General features: G+C 43.8%; 1 protein-coding gene and 1 long non-coding RNA gene across 2 annotated transcripts in view; one reads left to right on the top strand and one right to left on the bottom strand.

Moving 5' to 3' along the window:
* LOC115131829 (DDB1- and CUL4-associated factor 1-like) overlaps positions 1-13492 on the bottom strand; it is a 31404-nt gene extending 17912 nt beyond the window's left edge. Inside the window, 22 exon segments of the mRNA XM_029663841.2 lie at positions 210-443; positions 941-1025; positions 1430-1512; positions 1604-1802; positions 3356-3506; positions 3509-4421; positions 4513-4748; positions 7138-7265; positions 7447-7616; positions 7821-8030; positions 8189-8368; positions 8525-8683; positions 8776-8877; positions 9012-9520; positions 9523-9625; positions 9818-9955; positions 10081-10194; positions 10294-10367; positions 10484-10560; positions 10776-10896; positions 12453-12852; positions 13272-13492. Coding sequence (XP_029519701.2) covers positions 210-443; positions 941-1025; positions 1430-1512; positions 1604-1802; positions 3356-3506; positions 3509-4421; positions 4513-4748; positions 7138-7265; positions 7447-7616; positions 7821-8030; positions 8189-8368; positions 8525-8683; positions 8776-8877; positions 9012-9520; positions 9523-9625; positions 9818-9955; positions 10081-10194; positions 10294-10367; positions 10484-10560; positions 10776-10888 — 3978 coding nt within the window. The 5' untranslated portion in view covers positions 10889-10896; positions 12453-12852; positions 13272-13492.
* LOC135572511 (uncharacterized) lies at positions 11729-14873 on the top strand. Its single transcript, XR_010464362.1, has 2 exons — positions 11729-11901; positions 13503-14873. It is a non-coding gene; the product is annotated as an uncharacterized LOC135572511 (long non-coding RNA).
* Positions 14874-23191: the final 8318 nt, after the last annotated feature.

Below are 23191 nucleotides of genomic sequence, written 5' to 3'. Positions count from 1 at the left end.
GACTATTTTTTCCAATTAATTTGGTGTTGGGGTATTTTACTGGATCTACACAACAGATGACACGTGACAAACTAATCTTGACACGAGGCCACTTTTGAGGCTTGATAACATCTGACCAACTGGTGTAGGCGAAGTACCGACAACTGAGCATTGGGAATACTCTTTAAAAATGTATTATTACTATTGTACAGTAAGTGAGTAAAGGATACAATCTCAGTGTTGACAATAAGCTCCAGGCCGTTGGGGTGGAACACTCCGCTGATGTTCATGTTGAACTTGTCAAACTTGTGGATGGCCTGAGCTGAGCGCACATCCCACAGCACGCCGTCGTTCAGCACCAGGTCGTCGGTGGGGTTAAAGGTTGCACAGTTCCTCTTGTAGTTGTTGGACAGGTCCGGGTAGTGGAGGGTGAGGGTCTTCTGCCCTGTCTGGATGTCGTAGATCTGAGACCCAAAGACGATGTCATGATTTCAGCTTATACACAGAGTATAGAAAACATTAAGAACACATGCTCTTTCCATGACAGACTGACCAGGTGAAAGCTATGATCCCTTGATGTCACTTGTTAAATCCACTTCAACAAAGGATTTTTAAGCCTTGAGACATTAATTATGTTTATGCCATTCAGAGGGTGAATGGGCAAGACATGATTTAAGCGCCTTTGAACGGTGTATGGTAGTAGATGCAGTTCTTGACACAAACCGATACGCCTGGCAATGCTGCTAGGTTTTTCCACGCTGAACCATTTCCCGTGTGTATCAAGAATGGTCCCCCAACCAAAGCACAGACAAATTGGCTACTTGACAACTGTGGGAAGCATTGCAGTCAACCAGGGGGGGGTGCAACTCAATATTAGGAAGGTGTTCCTAATGTTCAGTATATTCAGTATATATACATGGTTGTTCAGTTTCACCTTTAGATGTTGAGAAAGAAAACTTACGTGAGCTATGTGTTCCTTTGTGCCAATGACTCGGTCTTGTGAAAGTTTACTGAACTCCACATAATGGTCATCTAAGAAGGAATGCCTGGAAAGAAAAAGGGAAACGCGCATATATATATATAGATCAAATCAAACATCTAAAAAATAAAGACAAATGGAAAATAAATGTTTTTTAAAAGCCATTTTGGTTAAGCAATGAGGGACCGATGTTCTAGCTAAAATCACAAAAACCCCAATGTTGCTTTTGTTAAACTGTGGCCCCACTACACTGTCTGTGTTCTATGAAGTGAAGATTCCAGCCCTAAGGCAGTTCAGTTAGTGTGCATAATTAAAGAACCTGTCAGCCCCTTTCTGCAGCTCCCTGCTCTGAGGACACAGAACCAGTAAAATGAACCATAGAAATGGAACGGTAGAGCAGTCATCCCCATGGAAAGCAATAACCAACTGTATTGACTGGGCCAAGGTTAGTCTTATGTGAGTCACACTTACTTCATGATGAACACTGACTTCATGCCCCACAGTGCAGACAGAGGATAACTCCATGAGGCTGACGTCAACAACAGAGAGCCATCCTGATGACAAAAGACAAGAATATAGGTTTAATTAAATACTATGTTTTAGATACCCACAAGATAGGTTGATTTGTAAATGTGCCTCACTGACCCGTGATGGCTCTAGGTGTGTGATGGCAGAGCTGTGGCAGCTATAGCTGGCCTCCTCCTGGCCTGTGAACACATTGTAGAGTTTGAGCTGGCCCGTACATGTCCCCAGCATCAAGAACCGCTCACGGGCAGAGAAGGCACAACACATGAACCCACTCTCATCCTCGTCTGCTTCCCTGAACACAGAGATGGGTCGGAACCTGGGGGGGAATAAGAAAAAAATCAGGACCCTGTCTTTCAAAAATCTTCATTGTAGGGTTTAAACACTGTCTCCCATGCTTGTTCAATGAACCATAAACAATTAATGAACATGCACCTGTGGAACAGCTACAGGATGCAGCTTATCGACGGTAGGCAATTAATGTCACAGTTATGAAAACTTAGGACACTAAAAGAGACCTTTCCACTGAATGAAAAACATCAAAAGAAAGATGCCCATGGTCCCTGCTCATCTGCGTGAATGTGCCTCAGGCATTCTGCAAGGATCCATGAAGACTGCAGATATGGCCAGGGCAATAAATTGCAATGTCCGTATTGTGAGACACCTAAGACAGCGCTACAGGGAGACAGGACAGACAGCTGATCGTCCTCGCAGTGGCAGACCACTTGTAACACCTGCACAGGATCGGTACATCCGAACATCACACCTGCGGAACAGGTACAGGATGGCAACAACAACTGCCCGAGTTACACCAGGAATGCACAATCCCTCCATCAGTGCTCAGACTGTCCGCAATAGGCTGAGAGAGGCTGGATTGAGGGATTGAAGGCCTGTTGCAAGGCAGGTCCTCACCAGACACCACAGGCAACAATGTTGCCTATGGGTACAAACCCACAGTCGATGGACCAGACAGGACTGGCAAAAAGTGCTTTTCACTGACGAGTCGCAGTTTTGTCTCACCAGAGGTGATGGTCGGATCCGTGTTTATCGTCGAAGGAATTAGTGTTACACCGAAGCCTGTACTCTGGAGCGGGATCGATTTGGAGGTGGAGGGTCCGTCATGGTCTGGGTTGGTGTGTCACAACATCCTTGGACTGAGCTTGTGGTCATTGCAGGCAATCGCAACGCTCTGCGTTACAGGGAAGAAATCCTCCTCCCTCATGTCCGGGAACTTGCAGGTGCCTTGGTGGAAGAGTGGGGTAACATCTCACAGCAAGAAATGGCAAATCTGGTGCAGTCCATGAGGAGGAGATGCACTGCAGTACTTAAATGCAGCTGCTGGCCACACCAGATACTGACTATTACTTTAGATTTTGACCCCCCCCCCCCTTTGTTCAGGGACACATTATTCCATTTCTGTTCGTCACATGTCTGTGGAACTTGTTCAGTTTATGTCTCAGTTGTTGAATCTTGTTATGTTCATACAAATATTTACACAGGTTAAGTTTTCTGAAAATAAACAGTTGACAGTGAGATGTTTTTTGTTTGTTGCTGAGTTGATATATAAAAACCCAAGGTCCACCTCAGCCTGAAAGGCAAGTGTAACAGTGTAGCTACTGTCCCTACCTGGGCTCGAACCAGGGACCCTCTGCACACATCGACAACAGCCACCCTCAAAGCATCGTTAGCCATCACGCCACAAAAGCCGCAGCCCTTGCAGAGCAAGGGGAACAACTACTTCAAGGTATCAGATCAAGTGACATCACCGATTGAAACACTATTAGCGCGCACCCCGCTAACTAGCTAGCCATTTCACATCGGTTACTCAAGGACTTTGTGCTGAGTCCCCAGTGTAGTAGGAAGAAATCATACCTGCTAAAGATGAGGTGTCGGTCGAAGCAGCCGCCATCCACCCCTCCGTATTTTGGGTAGACAACCCTGCGTGTGTGTCGGGAGGTGAAGTTGGTTGGGGCCTGGCGCCTCTGCTTGGGCTCAGGGCACTGGTGGGGGGTGAAGAGGGAGAAGGGGGGCAGGTGGTAACGGGGTTCTTGCAGCGCGCGTGCTGCTCCCTCAGGTACTCTGTGATGATGCTGTCCAGGGCGGGGGGAGAGGGCAGGTGTCTGTCCAGCTGTTTCTTCATGGCTGGACTCTGGCTGAAGGCACCGTAGTCTGACTTCTGCCTCAGCACCCGCGGCTTCTTACAGATGGCAGGCACGGGGCACGGCGACGGGCGCTCTCGCATGAACACGATCCGCCCAATCAGGGGAGAGCCGTTGCTTTGGTGAGGGGTCAACAGGGGAGGGGCGGCCGGAGGTACCATGAGGAGTTGCGACGTCGAGGGACGAGGCTGGGGGTGAACTGACAACAGCACGGACGGATGAGAGCTGTGGCTCACCAACCGTGCTGTGACCCCATTGGCCAGCCGAGGGGTCCGGGGGAGGGCAGGGGCAGGAGAAGCAGGGGGAACAACGACAGGAAGCAAAGCTGAGGAAGATGGGTGGGGGAGGATGGCCATGGGGAGGTCGGCCTCCTTGGTGAGTGTGGTGGCAGTGTCATGCAGACCCTTGACCACCAGGTGGTTCCGGATCAACAGCAGTAGCTCCTTCTCAGGAAAGGATATTCTGGACTGGGCCACCACGTTTGCCCTCTGCAGCCAGGCCAGGGAGACATCCGTCCCGATCATGAGGGGTTTACCAGACACCCGCTTGATTAGCTCTGCCGCAAACTTGCAGAACTTGACGTGTTCGCTGCGTTTGTCCTGGAGCACGGGCTCCTTCATGAGCTGCTGGATGTGTCCACTGCTGAAGAGAGGCAGCTTGCTGATAATCTGTCTGACTGAGCTGGAGCGGGACAGACCCACCAGGGCCTTACAGGCCAGCGTCCGAATCTGATCCGCATCTGTGATGGGCATCTTCACCGTCAGCAGGGACAGCAGTACCTACAGGGAGATGGCAGAACTATGAGACCAGTAGAGCCCAAAAACATTCAAGCGTAAGAGCTCTGATTATTTCTGAAATAAATATTTTCACCTTGATGCCGTTGTTGGACTGCACCACATTCCACATCTTGGTGAGCACGCTCTCGCTGTTCTTGGTGGTCTGGGGTAGACGTCTGAGGGGCGTGCCAGAGATGAACTTGCCGATGCCGGACATGCGTTTATCTGGAGCGCACACACAGTTGATGACCACCTGCAGAGCAGACTTCTGAATCTCGGCATCGTTCACAAACACCTCTCCCTCTGCCACCACCAGGACTACACCCATACCTGAGGAACAACAGAACATTAAGATTAGAACGCAAAGCCAAGAGTACTGGTCTACTGGATATATGGGGTTGTGTAAATAGAAAGCCATGGCATTTGTTTTTGTACACTCTGTGTATAGCCCAAATGAGGAACACCTACTCCTTTCATGACAGACTGATCAGGTAAACACTATGATCCCTTATTAATGTCACTTGTTAAATCCCCTTCAAAATCAGTGTAGATTGGCTATTCCCAAACAAGTGGTACGCGCAATGCCGTCGTGGGGAACACCAAATATAAATGCAAATCACATTTTCACACAGTCCACTTAGATTTTCCAACAGGGCTATACATTTGGGTGAGTTTCCCCCCACGGCCTGAGTAGCCTCGTTTCACTGACAAAAATAAAATAAAATTCCGCAAACCAGGAGAGGATATTTTTTAAAGTTACTGGACAGCTTTGTGACATCAAATGGTCTTTGGTGTGTTAGATGTGTTAGTATCTGTACTGATGGAGCAAAAGGCGTGACAAGGAGACATAGTGGAGTGGTAACGCGCATCGTGCAAGCAGTTTCTCCCGACACCACTTGGGTACACTGCAGCATCCACCGAGGCTCTTGCTGCCAAGGGAATGCCTGACAGCTTGAAAGATTTTTTTGGACACTTCAGCGAAAATGTTTAACTTTATAAAAGCAAGGCCCCTGAACTCTCTTGTATTTTCTGCATTGTGCAATATGGGCAGTGACCATGTAAAGCTTTTACAACATACAGAAGTGCGCTGGTTATCAAGGGGCAAAGTATTGACATGTTTTTTTTTAAATTGAGAGACGAGATTAAAGTTCTCTTTACTGGCAATAATTAACACTTGTCTCACCACTTGCATGACACGACTGGCCTATCTAGGTGATGTTTATTCTCGCCTGAATGACCTGAAGCTAGGATTACAGGGACTCTCCGCAACTATATTCAATGTGCGGGACAAAATTGAGGCTATAATTAAGAAGAAGTTGGAGCTCTTCTCTGTCTGCATTAACAATGACAACACACAGGTCTTCCCATCATTGTATGATTTTTGTGTGTAAATGAACTCAAGCTTACGGACAATGTCAAATGTGATATACCAAAGCACCTGAGTGAGCTGGGTGCTCAATTACACAGGTAATTTCCCGAAACGGACAACACAAACAACTGGATTCATTATCCCTTTCATGCCCTGCCTCCAGTCCACTTACCAATATCTGAACAAGAGAGCCTCATCGAAATTGCAACAAGCGTTTCTTTGAAAATTGAATTTAAATCAGATTCCACTGCCAGATTTCTGGATAGGGCTGCGCTCAGGAGCACACTCCCTTGGCAAATCTCGCTGTTAAGACAATGATGCCCTTTGCAACTATGTGAGAGTGGATTCTCAGCCCTCACTAGCATGAAAAATAAATACAGGCACGGACTGTGTGGAAAATGATTTAAGACACTCTCTCCAATACAACCCAACATTGCAGAGTTATGTGCATCCTTTCAAGCACACCCTTGTCGTTAACCTGTGGTGAGTTATTCACCATTTTTGAAGAACAAATAAGGTTTTATATGTAAGATGGCTAAATAAAAGAGCAAAATTATGAATTATTATTATTCTGTGCCCTGGTCCTATAAGAGCTCTGTCACTTCCCACGTCTGTGGCAGGCTTACAATGATGGCAAAAAATAACATTTGAGAGTGCGCTAACCCTGGTGCTAGAGGGTGTACACAGCTGGAGGTTGAATGTTTGAAAGGGTACGGGACTATAAAAAGTTTGGGAACCACTGGTGTAGATGAAGGGGAGGAGACAGGTTCAAGAAGGATTTAAGCCTTTAGACAATTGAGACATGGATTGTGTATGTGTGACCATCAGAGGGTGAATGGGCAAGACAAAAGATTTAAGTGTCTGAACAGGTTATGGTAGTAGGTGCCAGGCAACTGTGTCAAGAACTGCAACAGTGCTGGGTTTTTCACACTCAGTTTCCCATGTGTATCAAGTGTACCACCCAATGGACATCCAGCCAACTTGACAACTGTGGGAAGCATTGGGGTCAACATGGGCCAGCATCCCTGCGGAACGCTTGACACCTTGTAGAGTGCTTGCCCCGATGAATTGAGGCTGTTCTGAAGGCAATAGGGGGTGCAACTAAATATAAGAAAGGTGTTCCTAATGTTTTGTACAGTGTACATTGACTTGTGCAATATTCATATCGCAAGAGATCCATATCGCATGAAATATTTTGAAATGCTAATTAGCTGCATGTGACGTGTGTTTTTACAGTTTATTCAGTTGTTGTCCCTCTCCTCTTGTGGCTCCTTCCCACACACAGATGTCCCAATGACCTTTTGCCCATATCGTGCAACTTTAATGATAAGGCAGGGCAGTGCAACATACCCACGGTGGAGATGGCGTTGCCCCCCTCCCCATCCAGCACGGCCACAGACTCCGACATCAGCAGCTGGGTCTTAGGGACCACCGTCAGGATGCTCAGTATGTCCAGGGCATAACGCACTGTGTCACTCCTAGGGGACAAGCCAACACAGGGTGAAATAGTCACAGGGTACAACTTTGTGTTCACTTGAATTTGTGAGAAATGTTCTCCATAACGAACAGAGGTGTAATTTTAATATAGAGCAGATGGAGTTGATAAATAAGTCCATCCTTCTCATCAGAAGGAAGGATGCGTTTATTTTCTGTCCTCACCTGCCGTAGTAGGTCCTCCAGTCACAGGCAATGGAGATGAGCTGCAGGAGAAGCTGCACACAGGAGAGCTTATGGAAAACTTCTGCAGGCTCCCAGTACAGCCTGACTGGGCCGTACTCAATCAGGAACTCCATCATCTCCACCACCTGCTCGTGGGTGTAACTACATGCCTGGGGAACATAAAGAGAATGAGGCATCACTGAAGGAAAACCATCACCAAAGTTAATCTGTGATGATGGGTTCCAGGGGGATGGCGGTAAAATCCATTTCAATTGAGGAAGTTAATTGAAATTCAATTTCATTAATTGAAAGAAGACCCAAGATAATTTCAATCACCATATCCCAACACACATGGAACAGCATGTTCCTCCTACCTTGTAGTAAGGCTGTGGGTGAATGGGAGCACCTCCTTCAGTCCGCTGCAGGGACTGCTTGACCTGCTCCACCTTGATGGCCAGATGGGCCTCGGAGTACCTGCGCAGGGCCATGCAGGTGTGCTTGGCCGTCTGCCTGCTGGAGAAGATCTGGTCATCACTCAGCAGGGCACCCTGGTCCTCAGGGTTCAGGATCTCCAATGTGCTGATCTGGAGACCGTAGAATACAAAATAAACAGCAGTCTAATACACTCCAACACAGAGGATGTTCAGAGAACTGCTCTGGAGACAGTGAAAAGCACTTGGTATTTCACTAGGATACAACTGGATGTAACAGAAGCATGACTAAACCACACAGGTCCTCCTACCAGGTTGACTATGCGCCGGAGGCCGTCCTGCCTGTCGAAGAGTTCCAGCACTGCTCTAAAGGAGAAAGAGATGGAGAAGAACATGGTGGCGTGGCAGCAGCCCGAGGCATGGGAACATTCCAACAGCCACAGACTGTAGCTCACCACGTCAGACAGGATAGAGTGGGGCAGCATACACACCTAGGGGTAACAAAGACACAGTTAATGGGGACACATGAACGCATGTTTGTATTGACTTACACATTTACATGGAAGTAAATAATGTTACACCCATGTACCACAGGTCACAACTTTTATCAACAGTTGACCTTTTTATGCAGTGTGTGTTTGTCCTACCCTCTCCATGGCATCCTGGTTGTAGGCCAGGTAGTAGAGGCACAGAGACACCCCTGTGGCGGCCATGGAAGGCTTGGGGATCTCCAACAGCTTCTGAACCCCTCCATGGACCACAAACTGGGCGGCAAACTTCTTATGCAGGAGCAGGGAGGCTAGATACTACAGGTAGCGAATGAGAATCTAAGGATAAGGCTGGGATGCTCCTCTTTAAACAATTGAGATGCATTATAGGTCAGTTGTAGAAATGTTACCTTGAGAGCCTCAAAGGTGAGCTGTACATCATTGGTCTGCTTCAGGTCCATGTAATGGATGAGCAGCTCACAGGCTCCCATCTGCATGAAGACAGCCAGAAGCTGAAAGGCAAATGAATACAGAGAAATAAAAAATTTATACAGAGAACTACTCGTCTGTCTACCAGTCATTTATGGCAGTTATGGAGTTTGATAAGACTGACATCTGCTGGTAGGTTTATGTAGCAGACACTAACCTCCTGGTACTCTCCCAGAGGGGTGAGGTACTGTAGGATGAGCCTCTGCTCCATCTCTGGGGTCAGAGGGTAAAGGTGATAGTTGTTCCCAATCACCCAGGGGCTCATCTCAGACCAGCTGCTGTTGGACAGCTCGCTGAAGTTCCTCTCCGGGTCTGGCAGGGAGAAGTTCAGTTTCTGTTTCACCTTCCGTCCATTCTCCCTCTCTGTTCTCCTCTTGAGGTGAGTGCTGCCCTCCTCCCTGCAGTCGGGGAAGTCCCGGTGGGACAGAGGCGGCGGGGCAGACACAGGCTTCATCAGTCCTTTGACAGCGGAGTTAGCGCAGCTACTGGTCTTGTGGGTGTGGTTAAGGTAGTTGAGGTGGAAGGAGATCTCGCTGTAAGACTCGTGGCTGTGGATCTCCACTCGGTCCTCATCGGATCCCTTCTCATTCCTCTCAATGCCTTCATTCCCCGGGGGGAAAGGGTTGTCCTGGAAGCCCCCGTCGACCGTCTCCTCATCCAGAGGAAGGAGAGGTTCCCCAGGCACTTCCTGGGACTGGGCCGTTTAAACCCCTTCCGGTTTTCAGTGTCCTTGGCCTGCAACTCGCGTAGCCGCTGCAGCATCAGAGGCACCTAAAGAAAGAAGGATGCATCTAGCATCATTCACAGATACTGACATCTAGCATCATTCACAGATACTGGTGATGGACACCCACTTGTGGTGACAGGGCTAAATTCAATTGAACCCACATTACCGTATTTACACAAGATCTTATGTTGATGTTGATAAACCTTCTCAGGTAGTAGTAGGATGTTGCCACTGACCACGACAGAGTTCTCCTCCCTGTAGTTGGCAGCGATGTCCTGGTTCTCCATTGCTCCAGCCAACAGGCCTGTAGCATAGATTCTCAGGGGCTGCTCCGCCTCCTGGGCCCATTTAAAAAGCCTCTCCACTATGCCCTCCTGTCATGTACACACACAAACAGAGACATCATGATTAATGAATATTTGAATCAGTTGCATATTATAGCTGACTAAATACACAAACATGTTCAAGTGCATCTCCACAGATTTAGGTTACAGCCTACCTTCTCCTGAAAGACCACAGCAGTCTCCAACCCAGGCATGATATTCTGCAGCAGGCGACAAGCTGCAGTGTTGAGGGTGAGCTCTCTACTGGTCATCACATAGCTATTAACGAGCTAGAAAAAGACAGGAGTTAAAATAATTCAAATTTGAACAAATACCATTCTGTAAATGTGTGGAGGGAAAAAAGACATCTAAAAAAGTTCAGGTCTTACAGCATTCATGAAGTCATCATTTTTGAATAGGATCTTTAGCAGCTGACCCAAGACGCATTCCGGATCCGCTCTCCCTAAGTGGCAAGGGGTTGGGAGAATTAGAAAAACCTACAGAAGGTCAACAACTATCACTGTTGATATAGCTAATACTATAGTTATGACTACATACAACATAAATACATAATCTTACCAGGGTGCCTGTCATCAAAAGGATCCGGATCAGCTTTGTGATATTCCTCAGTCTCCCTCTCCACCAGCTCTGAAATCCTGAGGGGAAAAGAAAACCCATGATATACTCAAAAACAGACAACCACATATTCCTTAATGTTCAGAGACTTAAAAAAAAAAACTTCATCAAGTAATATGTGGCATAAATAAATAAGGTGAACGCAAATAAAATAAAAAACATTCAGTGATGTTACTTCCCAGAATATCCACTGGTGTTACTAACCATTATCCTCCTGTATTACTCAGACACTCACTTAGTCAGGATGTTGACCAGGTCCGGTGTGCTGGCCTGCTGCTCCCTCTCCCACTGCTCCAGCAGAGAGGTCAGCTCTGCCTTGGAATCCACACTAGCAGATGCCGACGCCATGGTCTGGCCTGACACACAGAACAAATCATGTCATCAACTAAACTTTACTTGGAGTCTAGAGAGAACATGCAAAAAAATAAAAACCTGCATTGGTGCATGCAAAAGGAGAGAGTCGCCTGTCATTGTAAATGTTGATATGAGCTAGATTGATTCCCTACTCCCTCCTCTTGCATGCACCAACACAGCATTTTTAGCATATAATCCCTAACACTAGTTTACTAATTTGGCCTACTCCTCAAATAAAATATAATTAATGCATGATCCATCGATGCTCACAAACCATGACTTCCTCTCCAGTTGCAAACAGTGACACAAAATTGACCTTTATTTTGGCTCCAGTTCAGAACCGATCCAACTATACAGGTTCTTGGGACAGTCAACAGGTGATTTGGTCATGGCCTTGAGCATGACGCTAGAAACCATAGTCATGTTTATGGCTCTGCTAGAAAACATCCAATAACATTCGCCATTGTGCAGTAGCTACTAGTTAGCCTGCCCTGTATAATTAATGTTAGCTAGTTACTAGTTATCTTTATCGAGACAGAGTATAGTTTTGGTGACTGGTCGCGGGAATTGCTGGCAACAACATTGAGTCACCACCATCAATCGATTATTGTAAAAATGTCAATTCTGAAAACCCTTACGTGTACATATGTTGGTCCTGTACAACTCCGGTCCATCCGCGAAGTGCTAAAATAAATAATTCTAATAAAAAAATATAACTAACACAAACGACTTTTCCTTCATGCTCGTATTACGTAAACTGCGATTAAATTGGGTCCGTACTATCAGGAATCCTTGGGACGTCCCTAACCGTACCATTTAAAATGTAAACTTCCGGGATCTTTGGCGATGTCCATATCACAGTGATAGCACTGACCCAATTATATCTCAGTTTACGTAGTACAAGCAACAACAAAAATCGGTTGTATTCGCTACGATTTTTATTAGAAGAATGCATTTCAGTACCCCGCGGAAGGATCGCAGTTGTACAGGACAAACATAAACTATAGGTAAGCGTTTTCAGAATTGACATTTTTACAATAATCAACTGATGGCGACTCAATGACGTTGCTAGCAAGTCCCGCGACCAGTCATCAAAACTCAACTCCGGCTCGATATAAGAAAACGGAGTTGCGTTCCTCAACTAGCTACTTAACTTACTCTCTGTAATATATAGCTAATACGTTAGCTTCATCATGATGACAAACTAACGTACACACGTGTTTTGTAGTGATTCAGCTAGCCAACTACTGAACTGGTTAGTCATCCGTACTTTGCTACATATTGTACATTAGTTAGCTAACTATCATCGATAGGGATATTTCACATATGCAGAGTATTTTAGCTGCGCTACCAACTAGCTATGAATATGCCCTATATAAAAGTTAGTACTAGTACAACGTTGGAACGTACGCTGTGTAAGAGCTACAATCAGTTCAGTGTTGTTGTTCCGCACCAGAAACAGCTGTCTGCGTTGTGGGCACTCGAGCTAGCTACAAGACCGTCTAGGAAGACAGCTTGTGTGCCAAACAGTGTTGTTGGCTGGCTAGCGAATACGTACCCTTTTCTGCTCAATTTTCCTTCGCTCTTTAAGTCTTCCTTATTTTTTTTACAATGCCGACAAAACACTTGCTAACTACACCAATATTTGTTGATAAGAATACAAACGCCACCTTGTTGTCACTTGTTTTAGCACAGCATTTATTATGGCGAACACGTTCTACACGTCAAAAGTTCAGCGTCGACTTTTGATGACGCAAAAAGCAAGCTCAACATGGGCGGAGTTCAGCAGGAGTGTAATTCCACTTAGTTCAAAGCTAAGGGACACACTATTCTGCCCTTGAGTTGCGTTCCCATGCAAAACTAGACAGATAGCTAACAACTAACTCTTCAATAAAACTCCCAAGGCGTGATTTTTCTTTTTCTTGAATGAATATATTGTAAACGTTTATGTTGTGAAACTGCAAAATACAGAAAAGAATATACTTTAGTGTTCAATTCACACCGACATACTGTAGCTGTACATTAAACATTTGAAGTTGCATAAATACAAAGCACGCGCTAAGGTACCATGCATCTGGCATGATGCCAAACCATATAGCTAATTGTTAACCATATGGTAATTGGCTCCTTTCATTACTCTAATAATGTATAACCATCTATGTAGAATAACAAAGCATATTACACTAGAAACAGTAACAAAACTACAGTATTGTATATTTTACAATTCGTTTGCATGACGCATGAGCAAAGTAATAGAGCTAACGACATACATTAAAGGCATTGCAATTTGTGAGTAAATGCAACCAACATTGATATGTAAGCAACTCTATCAATAACAAGATTATCATCATTAGCTAAATGCTTGAATCGAACTTACAAACAAATATTTTTCCAAGGCTGAAGCGTGACAAGAAATAACTACATTGAAAGACCTGCACCGTAGCGTTGTTTGTAGCTGCTTCTATGCGTGCAAAACAAATTCTGTACTTCCTGTTTGCGTCGTCTTTCTAAGTACCAGAAAGCGCCACTAGGGGGCAAATAACACCATTGAACACAATGAAAATCCAATTTAACCATTGTAATAAAATAATCTGTTACCTTCTAACAGGATGGCAGCACACACACACTCGGTGCATTCGAGCTGGGTGCACGTTGCATTTCTGCAGTGGCGTGTATTCATGGATGCACGTTGCAACCTCGGATCTGTCTCCCTCTCCAGTGGGTTCTACCTCGGGTTCAGATTCTCGGAGCTCCCAGCCTCACCAGACCGTGAGACTGCCTGAGAGACCGGTCCATTCAACACCACCAGCTGTCATCATAGGCAGCTCTATGGTGAGAAACATGTCGGTCCCCAAGGCAAAACCCCTGTGCTACGAAGGAGCACGAGTACAGGACATAACAAGGCTGCTTCTGACTGTTCTACCACAGATGCCGGGAGCTGAAGACATAAGGAGGGCTAACTCGGAACATTTGAAAATGTATTTTAAAGAACTGATTTTATCATTAAAAGACTACATAAAACGGCCAATAACTTCAGGTCCAGTACCATCGTTGGGCCGCGGGTGTGAAAGATTCAGCAGACTGCTTGCATTACACATCTGGCTAAAAGACTGTAGCTCTGCTGGAGTCACTTTTATTGATAACTTTGACACCTTCTGGAAACAGAAGATACTCTACAGGAATGACTAAGCCCATCCAAATCTTCTTGGCTCCTGGACTCTGTTCGTGCATTTCAAGGCTGCGTTGGATCAATGACTGGTAAATGATCCTAGACCAGCTCAGTTAATCCCTACCATTGTGACAATAAGTCTTCATAATGCTGCATCAAATGTACATGATCTTAGGGGCATTGGCAAACACAATGTAAGTAATTTAATTTATATACCCCTAATTGCACCGAATACATCTGTTTATCCTACAGCTATTGTAAGCAGTAATCATGAGCCTATAAATCAGAGTTACACTGTTAGCACTGAGGCGGTGTGCAATAGTAGGAAGACCACTTAGTGCAGGGTGAGCTGCATGATCAGCTCCAATGTAAATAACATGAGTAAGCCTACCTCTGACAAGCTTCCCAGTTAAAGCATTAAAAACAATCAAGCAACCCAGAAAAGTGCTAAAAATAGGCCATATTAACATGTGTAGCCAACGAAGGAGTGGCTTCGTAAGATGCATTTCAAGGTCCTGGAGTGGCCTAGCCAGTCTCCAGATCTCAACCCCATAGAAAATCTTTGGAGGGAGTTGAAAGTCTGTGTTGCCCAGCAACAGCCCCAAAACATCACTGCTCTAGAGGAGATCTGCATGGAGGACTGGGCCAAAATACCAGCAACAGTGTGTGAAAACCTTGTGAAGACTTACAGAAAACGCTTGACCTCTGTCATTGCCAACAAAGGGTATATAACAAAGTATTGAGATAAACTTGTTCTTGACCAAATACTTATTTTCTACCATAATTTGCAAATAAATCCATTAAAAAATCCTACAATGTGATTTTCTGGATTTTTTTTCTCATTCGTCTGTCATAGTTGAAGTGTACCTATGGTGAAAATTACAGGCCTCTCTCATATTTTTAAGTGGGAGAACTTGCACAATTGGTGGCTGACTAAATACTTTTTTGCCCCACTGTATGTGGTGGAGTAAGTTCCTGAGGGCACACAGTGTGTTGTGAAATCTGTGAATGTATTGTAATGTTTTAAAATTGTATAAACTGCCTTCATTTTGCTGGACCCCAGGAAGAGTAGCTGCTGCTTTGGCAGCAGCTAATGGGGATCCATAATAAATACAAAAATATTTTACAAAATACAAAGGAAGCCAGACATCCACATAAAATTGACCAATTAGCCATGGATGGAGATCAGGATTAGGACTTGTGGTTTTACTTAATTCTCCGTACTGGCCAATGATGATAACGGTAATTCTGATCCAACCATTAATTAATACATTGTTGTGCACTTGGCCTGAGAGGATGGAAGTTCAACGTGTAGCTAGATGTAGAAGGGGCTCCCGAGTGGTGCAGCGGTCTCAGCGCTTGAGGTGTCACTACAGACCCTGGTTCGATTCCAGGCTGTATCACAACCGGCCGCGATTGGGAGTCCCGTAGGGCAGCGCACAATTGGCCCAGCGTCGTCGGTTTGCCCAGGGTAGGCAGTCATTGTAAATAAGAATTTGTTCTTTATTGATCTAAATAAAATATCAAAATGGAAGTTAAGCTAGCGAGCAAGCACTTTAGCCCGGTAGCCTACGAAAACAAAAAAATAAAAGTATGTACTGTATGACAGCGTGAGAGACTGTTTGGTCAGCATGAAAGAGAGGATGGCATTGGCGTTTCTCCACAAGTAGTGTGAGTCAATATGTTTTTCTACTTGCACGAACGAGCACACAAACAAATCAGAACCATGGACAGCTACATCATATTTAGTTTTCGTTGATTGCACAAAAAATGGTTTAGTATCTTTTAGTTGTCACTGTATTAGACAAAGCAGAGGTGATTTGATGATGTTGAAATGGTGCTAGAATAGTGGAGGCAGCTCCTGCCTTCTTTGCCACTTGCGGTATCCATCTGTGGTTCTAAATCAATAGTACTTTAGTGGGACGAAAATGTCTGAAACATCAACTTGCTTTACCATGCTGTGGGTCATGTAACTGTCTGTTACATGCAATATGCTTTGTGGACGTCACTGGACAGAGGTCACTATCCGGTTTTGTGAGAAAACAAAGGTGTGGTTGAATTTATTCTGCCACTATCGTCTTACTTCTTATTGTCTCGGCCTTTGGGCCGATACATCACGGTCACAAGTCATATGAATTAGCTGGATTTATAGAGCAAACTGCGCAATTATCACAGCACAGGTTGTAATGTGGCTTTTTTTTGGCTTCCACAGTGATTTTATCCACAGCACTGTTACTGCATTTCAACAACTTTGATTGCCATTACCATTAGTATTTATCCTGCTACTGGTCACTATTATTCCCGTTTAAATATATATATATGTATATATTACCATTAGTATGTTACCAAGTATTTATATATTCCTGCTACCAGTCGCTTTTCAGCCCTGTTCAAATGTAAACTGAACAAAAATATAAACTCAACATCAACAATTTATAACGAGTTTACTGAGTTACAGTTCTTATAAGATAATCAGTCAATTGACAATTTCATTAGGCCCTGATCTATGGATTTCACCTGACTGGGCAGGGGCACAGCTATGAGTGGGCCTGGGAGGACATAGGCCGACCCACTTGGGAGCCAGGCCCAGCCAATCAGAATTTGTTTTTCCAAATGTAGAGGTCCTGGGCTGGCGTGATTACACATGGTCTGCGGTTGTGAGGCTGGTTGGACGTACTGCCACATTCTCTAAAGCAACGTTGGAGGTGGCTTATGGTAGAGAAATTAACATTAAAATCTCTGGCAACAGCTCGGGTGGACATTCCTGCAGTCAAATGCACACTCCTTCAAAACTTGTGGCATTGTGTTGTGTGCCACAACTGCATATTTTAGAGTGACATTTTATTGTCCCCAGCACAAGGTGTAATGATCTTGCTATTTAATCACCTTCTCGATATGCCACACCTGTCAGTTGGATGGATTATCTTGGAAAATGATAAACGCTCACTAACAGGGATGTAACCAAATTTGTGCTCAACATTTGAGAGAGATACGCTTTTTGTGCATATGGAACATTTCTGGGATCTTTTATTTCAGCTCATGAAACATGGGACCAACACTTTTTGTTCAGTATACACTACTGGTCAAAAGTTTTAGAACACCTAGTCATTCAAGGCTTTTTCTTTATTTTTACTATTTTCTACATTGTAGAATAATAGTGAAGATATCAAAATTATGAAATAACACATATGGAATCATGTAGTAACCAAAGAAGTGTTAAATCCAAATATATTTCATATTTGAGATTCTTCAAATAGCCACCCTTTGCCTTGATGAGAGCTTTACACACTCTTGACATTCTCTCAACCAGCTTCATGAGGTGGAATGCATGGCAAGAACAGCTCAAATATGCAAAGAGAAACGACATTCCATCATTACTTTAAGACACGGAGGTCAGTCAATACGGAACATTTCAAGAACTTTGAAAGTATCTTCAAATGCAGTCGCAAAAACCATCAAGCACTATGATGAAACTGTCTCTCATGAAGACCGCCACATGAATGGAAGCCGGAGTTACCTCTTCTGCAGAGGATAAGTTAATTAGAATTACCAGCCTCAGAAATTGCAGCCCAAATAAATGCTTCACAGAGTTCAAGTAACAGACACATCTCAACATCAACTGTTCAGGGGAGACTGCGTGAATCAGGCCTCCAAGGTCAAATTGCTGCAACAAAACCACTGCTAAAGGACACCAATAAGAAGAAGCGACTTGCTTGGGCCAAGAAACCCAAACAATGGACATTAGATCAGTGGAAATTTGAGTCCAAATTTGAGATTTTTGGATCCATATTGGTTATATCAAATCAAATGTATTTAATATAGCCCTTCGTACATCAGCTGATATCTCAAAGTGCTGGACAGAAACCCAGCCTAAAACCCTAAACAGGAAGCAATGCAGGTGTAGAAGCACGGTGGCTAGGAAAAACTCCCTAGAAAGGCCAAAACCTAGGAAGAAACCTAGAGAGGAACCAGGCTATGAGGGGTGGCCAGTCCTCTTCTGGCTATGCCGGGTGGAGATTATAACAGAACATTATAACAGAACATGGCCAAGATGTTCAAATGTTCATAAATGACCAGCATGGTCAAATAATAATAATCACAGTAGTTGTCGAGGGTGCAGCAAGTCAGCACCTCAGGAGTAAATGTCCGTTGGCTTTTCATAGCCAATCATTAAGAGTATCTCTACCACTCCTGCTGTCTCTAGAGAGTTTAAAAAAGCAGATCTGGGACAGGTAGCACGTCCGGTGAACAGGTCAGGATTCCATAGCCGCAGGCAGAACAGTTGAAACTGGAGCAGCAGCACGGCCAGGTGGACTGGGGACAGCAAGGAGTCATCATGCCAGGTAGTCCTGAGGCATGGTCCTAGGGCTCAGGTCCTCCGAGAGAGAGAAAGAAAGAGAGAAAGAGAGAATTAGAGAGAGCATACTTAAATTCACACAGGACACCGCATAAGACAGGAGAAGTACTCCAGATTTAACAAACTGACCCTAGCCCCCCGACACAAACTACTGCAGCATAAATACTTGAATACTACTATCATAGTTTTGATGTCTTTGCTATTATTCTACAATGTAAACAAATGGTTAAAATAAAGAAAATCCCTTGAAAGAGTAGGTGTTCTAAAATTTTTGACCGGTAGAGCGAGATGTATTTTCTAAATATATATACGCACTATCTTCTCCCACTGCCTCTCACCACCATTTGATAGTGAGTGAAAATGCCAGCCAGATGCTTCACATTTATACATCCGGTGAAATATCTGTCTCATTGTTCTATCTATGGCATAGCTCTAGATGAGTAAACTGATGTTTTTCTGGTCTCTGATACCCAAAGTCAGTAAACTAGACTACTTTCTATTAATCAATCAAATGTGGTAAGTTTGTAATTTTTGTGAAATACTCCTCCCATGGACGCTTTCGGATTGATAGTGAACAAGCCAAAAACAGCAATGCCCCGCCTAAGGGTCTAAAACATGCTCTAAGGTACCTGCATTTATTTATTTTTTCCCCACAAATAGTTTAGATGGCTGTCATGACTATCCTGGTGGAGGATCCAAGGCCTCAGATCAGCTTGGCAAATGGCTGACAGCTAGCCAGACCTGGGCCGGTTTTATGACACCTCAGGCCAATTGTAAATCTTATGCAGCAGAGAACCCTCTCTTGTTTTTTAGTATCATGATTGGAATGTCTTCGTTACAAAGACATTCTGCCGCCCAAAAACTCTCCAGAGAGGGAACTTTGTAAAAATATTTCTAAGATAAGAATGTTTAAAATGGTCAGTGGGGATCTAAAGAAAAATCATGTCTTATTGCTTTTCATTTGGTGATGTTATTAAAAACTTTATGAACCTAATACTGTAACTTAGGGAGGAAATCCCCTTTCGATGTTAAGTTTCCATCCAATATGATTTTAATACGATATGAAGATTGTTGAAATTATTCTTGTTAAGCTAGGAATGTGAATTTAGTTTTATAATGGATCATAGTTTTCATGTCCCTTGCACATTAACCTAAACCACGTGCCGAATGAGGTCAGAAGAGCATGTCAGTGTGATGGAGTGCTTAAAAGGACTTGCTAAAAATTAACACATGAGAGCAGCAGACGTGAAGCGTAAGCTAAACATTACAAATGGTTTAAACTCTAAGACCAGAAAACGTGTAGTTGTGGCTACACGGCTGAAACAACCTTCCGACAGGGCTTGGTTCTGACCGAGATAGACGACGAACGAAGGCATTCACCACATAAATATATTTGTTACTTTCTTACCCAAGCGGGCGGTGGTTCATGTGCAAGGTATATGATTAATGTGAGAATAGTTATAGAATGTATCTGCGATAAATGTCCCTATCTCTGTCTCTCTCTTTCCCCACCCCCTCTCCATTGTGTAACAAGCCGTAATATCTTGTCAGTCCACTAGGGACTTTTGTCTCATGCAAGTGTCTGTGTATTCTGTGTTATTATTTAGTTAGTTAGTAAATAAATAATGAAATACATTTGTGTAGAACTGAATAATTAGAAAAGGCTGGGGTTCTTGCGGATTCAAGAAGTCTGTGACGTTCAGAATGAGACATATGAGGTAATGATTAATAAATGACTTATCTATCTATCTAGATCATCTTGAGTTTAATTTGGGAGATGGTAACTCATTAAACTACTTATTTTGTGGTGCCCCAAATTCCCAATGAGTTAATTGTTACATGATTCATTTAATTGAGTAACAATTAAACATTATTTAGTTGATTTGTTAAATAAGTCATCACATTAATCAAAGTCACGGCATGGTCATTCTAGTGAAAATAAATGTAAGTATTGAAAAAGAGGACCAGAACCTTATTTATGAATAATCAAGGACTTGGGACTATAAGGTTCTATCTGCAAAATGTATAGTTTTGAGAAGTATTTTTTGAGAGGTCCCATTCAATATGGTTACTGGGCTATCTGATCATAATCTGACACTTATAGCCAGAAAGCTGTCTAAAAGCAGGTTTAACCTCTCTACTGTTAGAAAGCCGGATCAACTAAGAATACCTAAGAGTGAATTAAACTATTTTGAAAACGCAATTAAGGGAATTAACTGGAATGACCTCTTGTCCTATACAGATGTGGAAGTTGATAGTTGATAAATGTTTTTTTCTATCCACAATCCAGACTACAATAAATGATTTCCTAAAGAAAATCAAATCCAAACCTGGCCATAAGAGTACTCTTCCTTGGCTAAATGGAGAAATCTGGAAATTGATGAAAGAACGAGATTATGCTCTAAACAATAGCCCTAAAGATCAAAATTGGAGCATGACAGACGTAGGTTTACCATGTTGAGAAATAAGGTGATGAAAGAAATCAGACAGGCCAAGGCAAACTTTTTTATTAAGATAAATGGTGAAGCAAAGGGAAATTCTAAATTGATTTGGGAGAATCTAAAAAAGTTAACAGGGAAAGACCATGGTAACACTGCAAAAAAGACTAGAAATCTTGGTGATTAACAATCTAACACAGGATGCAGTCGAAATAGCAATAGCCTTCAATTCCTTCTTTATTGACTCTGTAAGGGTACTGACACAGAACCCCTCCACTGGTTTCTTGGGCTCAGTGCTAGTGAATGACGCTCAACCTGTCTTCATCATAAGGGAGGTTTCTGAGTCAAAGGTGAAGGTGATTAGCTCACTAAAGAACTCTAAAGCCAAAGATGTGTTTGGGCTGGACTCTACCTTTCTTAAAAACTACAAAGAGTAACTCATTGGCCCCATTACAAGGTCACCAACACATCTATTGGTCTCAGGGTGTTTCCAAGGGTATGGAAGTCGGCCATAATAACGGCCATCTTTATATCGGGAGACCCTGCTGATGTGAGTAACTACAGGCCCATTAGTATACTACCTATGGTGTTGAAGGTTGTTGAAAAGTGTGTCGCAGAACAACTGATTTGCCCACCTCAACAGCAGCCCCTTCACATTACACTCCATGCAGTTTGGCTTCAGAGCGAACCACTCCACAGAAACGGCCAACTTTGTCCAAGATGGACAAAGGGGGCGTTGTTGGGGCTGTGTTTCTGGACCTAAGGAAGGCCTTAGATACTGTTAACCATGAGATTCTCATCACAAAATTTTACAAGTTCAACTTTTCCCCTGATGCCTTGAGATGGATGAAATCATACCTTGAAGGCAGAACTCAGTGTGTCAGAGTGAGCAATGAGCTGTCGCCCACTCTTAGCTATGATTTGGGCGTGCCGCAAGGGTCAACACTGGGGCCCCTCCTGTTCAGCCTGTACATTAATGATCTGCCTTCTGTCTGTACTGGGTCTGAAGTTCAAATGTATGCAGATGATACAGTGATATATGTGCATGCAAAGAGCAAACAACAAGCTGCACAAGAACTCACTACTGTAATGGTCCAGGTTACAAAGTGGCTCAGTGACTCGTGTTTACATCTCAATGTGAAAAAAACTGTTTGCATGTTCTTCACAAAGAGGGCAACAGATGCTACTGAACCAGATGTCTACGTGTCAGGGGAGAAGCTCCAGGTGGTATCTGATTTTAAGTACCTTGGCATCATACTTGATTCCAACCTCTCTTTTAAAAAGCATGTGAAAAAGGCCATTCAGATAACCAAATTCAACCTAGCTAATTTCCGATTTATACGTCGGCAGAATCCATTTGTGGTTTCACGGTGGGTGAAAAAAAGAGTTGGGTCATGTGGAATCGGTGAGGATAACCAGAAGTGGTCTTGTGATGATTGTTTGTGTTTCTGTTGGCCAGAGGAAGAATGCTCTCGAAGTAAAACAAATGGGGTCAAGAAAATGTAGTTGTTTCGTTCTCAAGAAAAAGGCACCAATGATAACTGGGGTAGCAGTAGATCTAAAAGTTGACCAGCTGAGGGCAAAGTTTCCCGGTGTATGTGATGCTCGTCATTTGATGCGACGCAGATAGGGTGGCGAGAGCGGGGAAACAGAAGAGCCGTTGTCTGTTCTTTTGAGTTTTGAAGTTGAGTCTTTGCCTGACAACGTGAAGTTAGGTTATATAAGTTATCCTGTACGAGCTTATGTGTCAAATATATTACGATGTTATAGGTGTCCAGCTTATGGGCATGTGGCAGCAGTGTGTAGGAGGGAGGGTCCAAAGTGTGAGAAATGTGCAGAAGGGCACGAGGCAAAGGAATGTGTGGTATTGGGGAAAGTAGTGGAATGTGTTAATTGTAGTGGTGCCCATAGATATGGGGATCAGAAATGTCCCGTGCGAGAGAGGCAGGTTAAGGTTTCCAGGGTTAGAGTAGTGGAGAAGTTGTCATATGCTGAGGCAGTGAAGAAAGTAGAGGAAGATGGGTTAAGGGGGAGGAGTGGTGAGAGTAGTAGAGATATACCAGTACAGAGGGATAGGCCAAAAAGTAAAATAAGTTTCAGTAAGATTGGATTTCTAGCATTTATAGCAATGGTTATCAATTGTACTGCAGGGATGGATCAGAAGTCTCAGAAAATTGAGGTTGTGTTGGCAGCGGCAGAGAGGTATTTGGGTGTGCGAGACTTGACATCCGAAGAGTTACAGGGTGTGTTAAGTGATGATGTCTCATTCTTTAAGGATGATGGCATGAGGTAGGAATAAATACATTTAATTAGTGGAATAGGGAGGTGTTCAT

This window comes from Oncorhynchus nerka, linkage group LG7 (assembly GCF_034236695.1).
Source record: "Oncorhynchus nerka isolate Pitt River linkage group LG7, Oner_Uvic_2.0, whole genome shotgun sequence".
NCBI lineage: Eukaryota > Metazoa > Chordata > Actinopteri > Salmoniformes > Salmonidae > Oncorhynchus > Oncorhynchus nerka.
Note: the sequence above shows the minus strand (reverse complement) of the source record. Positions and strands in the feature narration are given on the sequence as shown.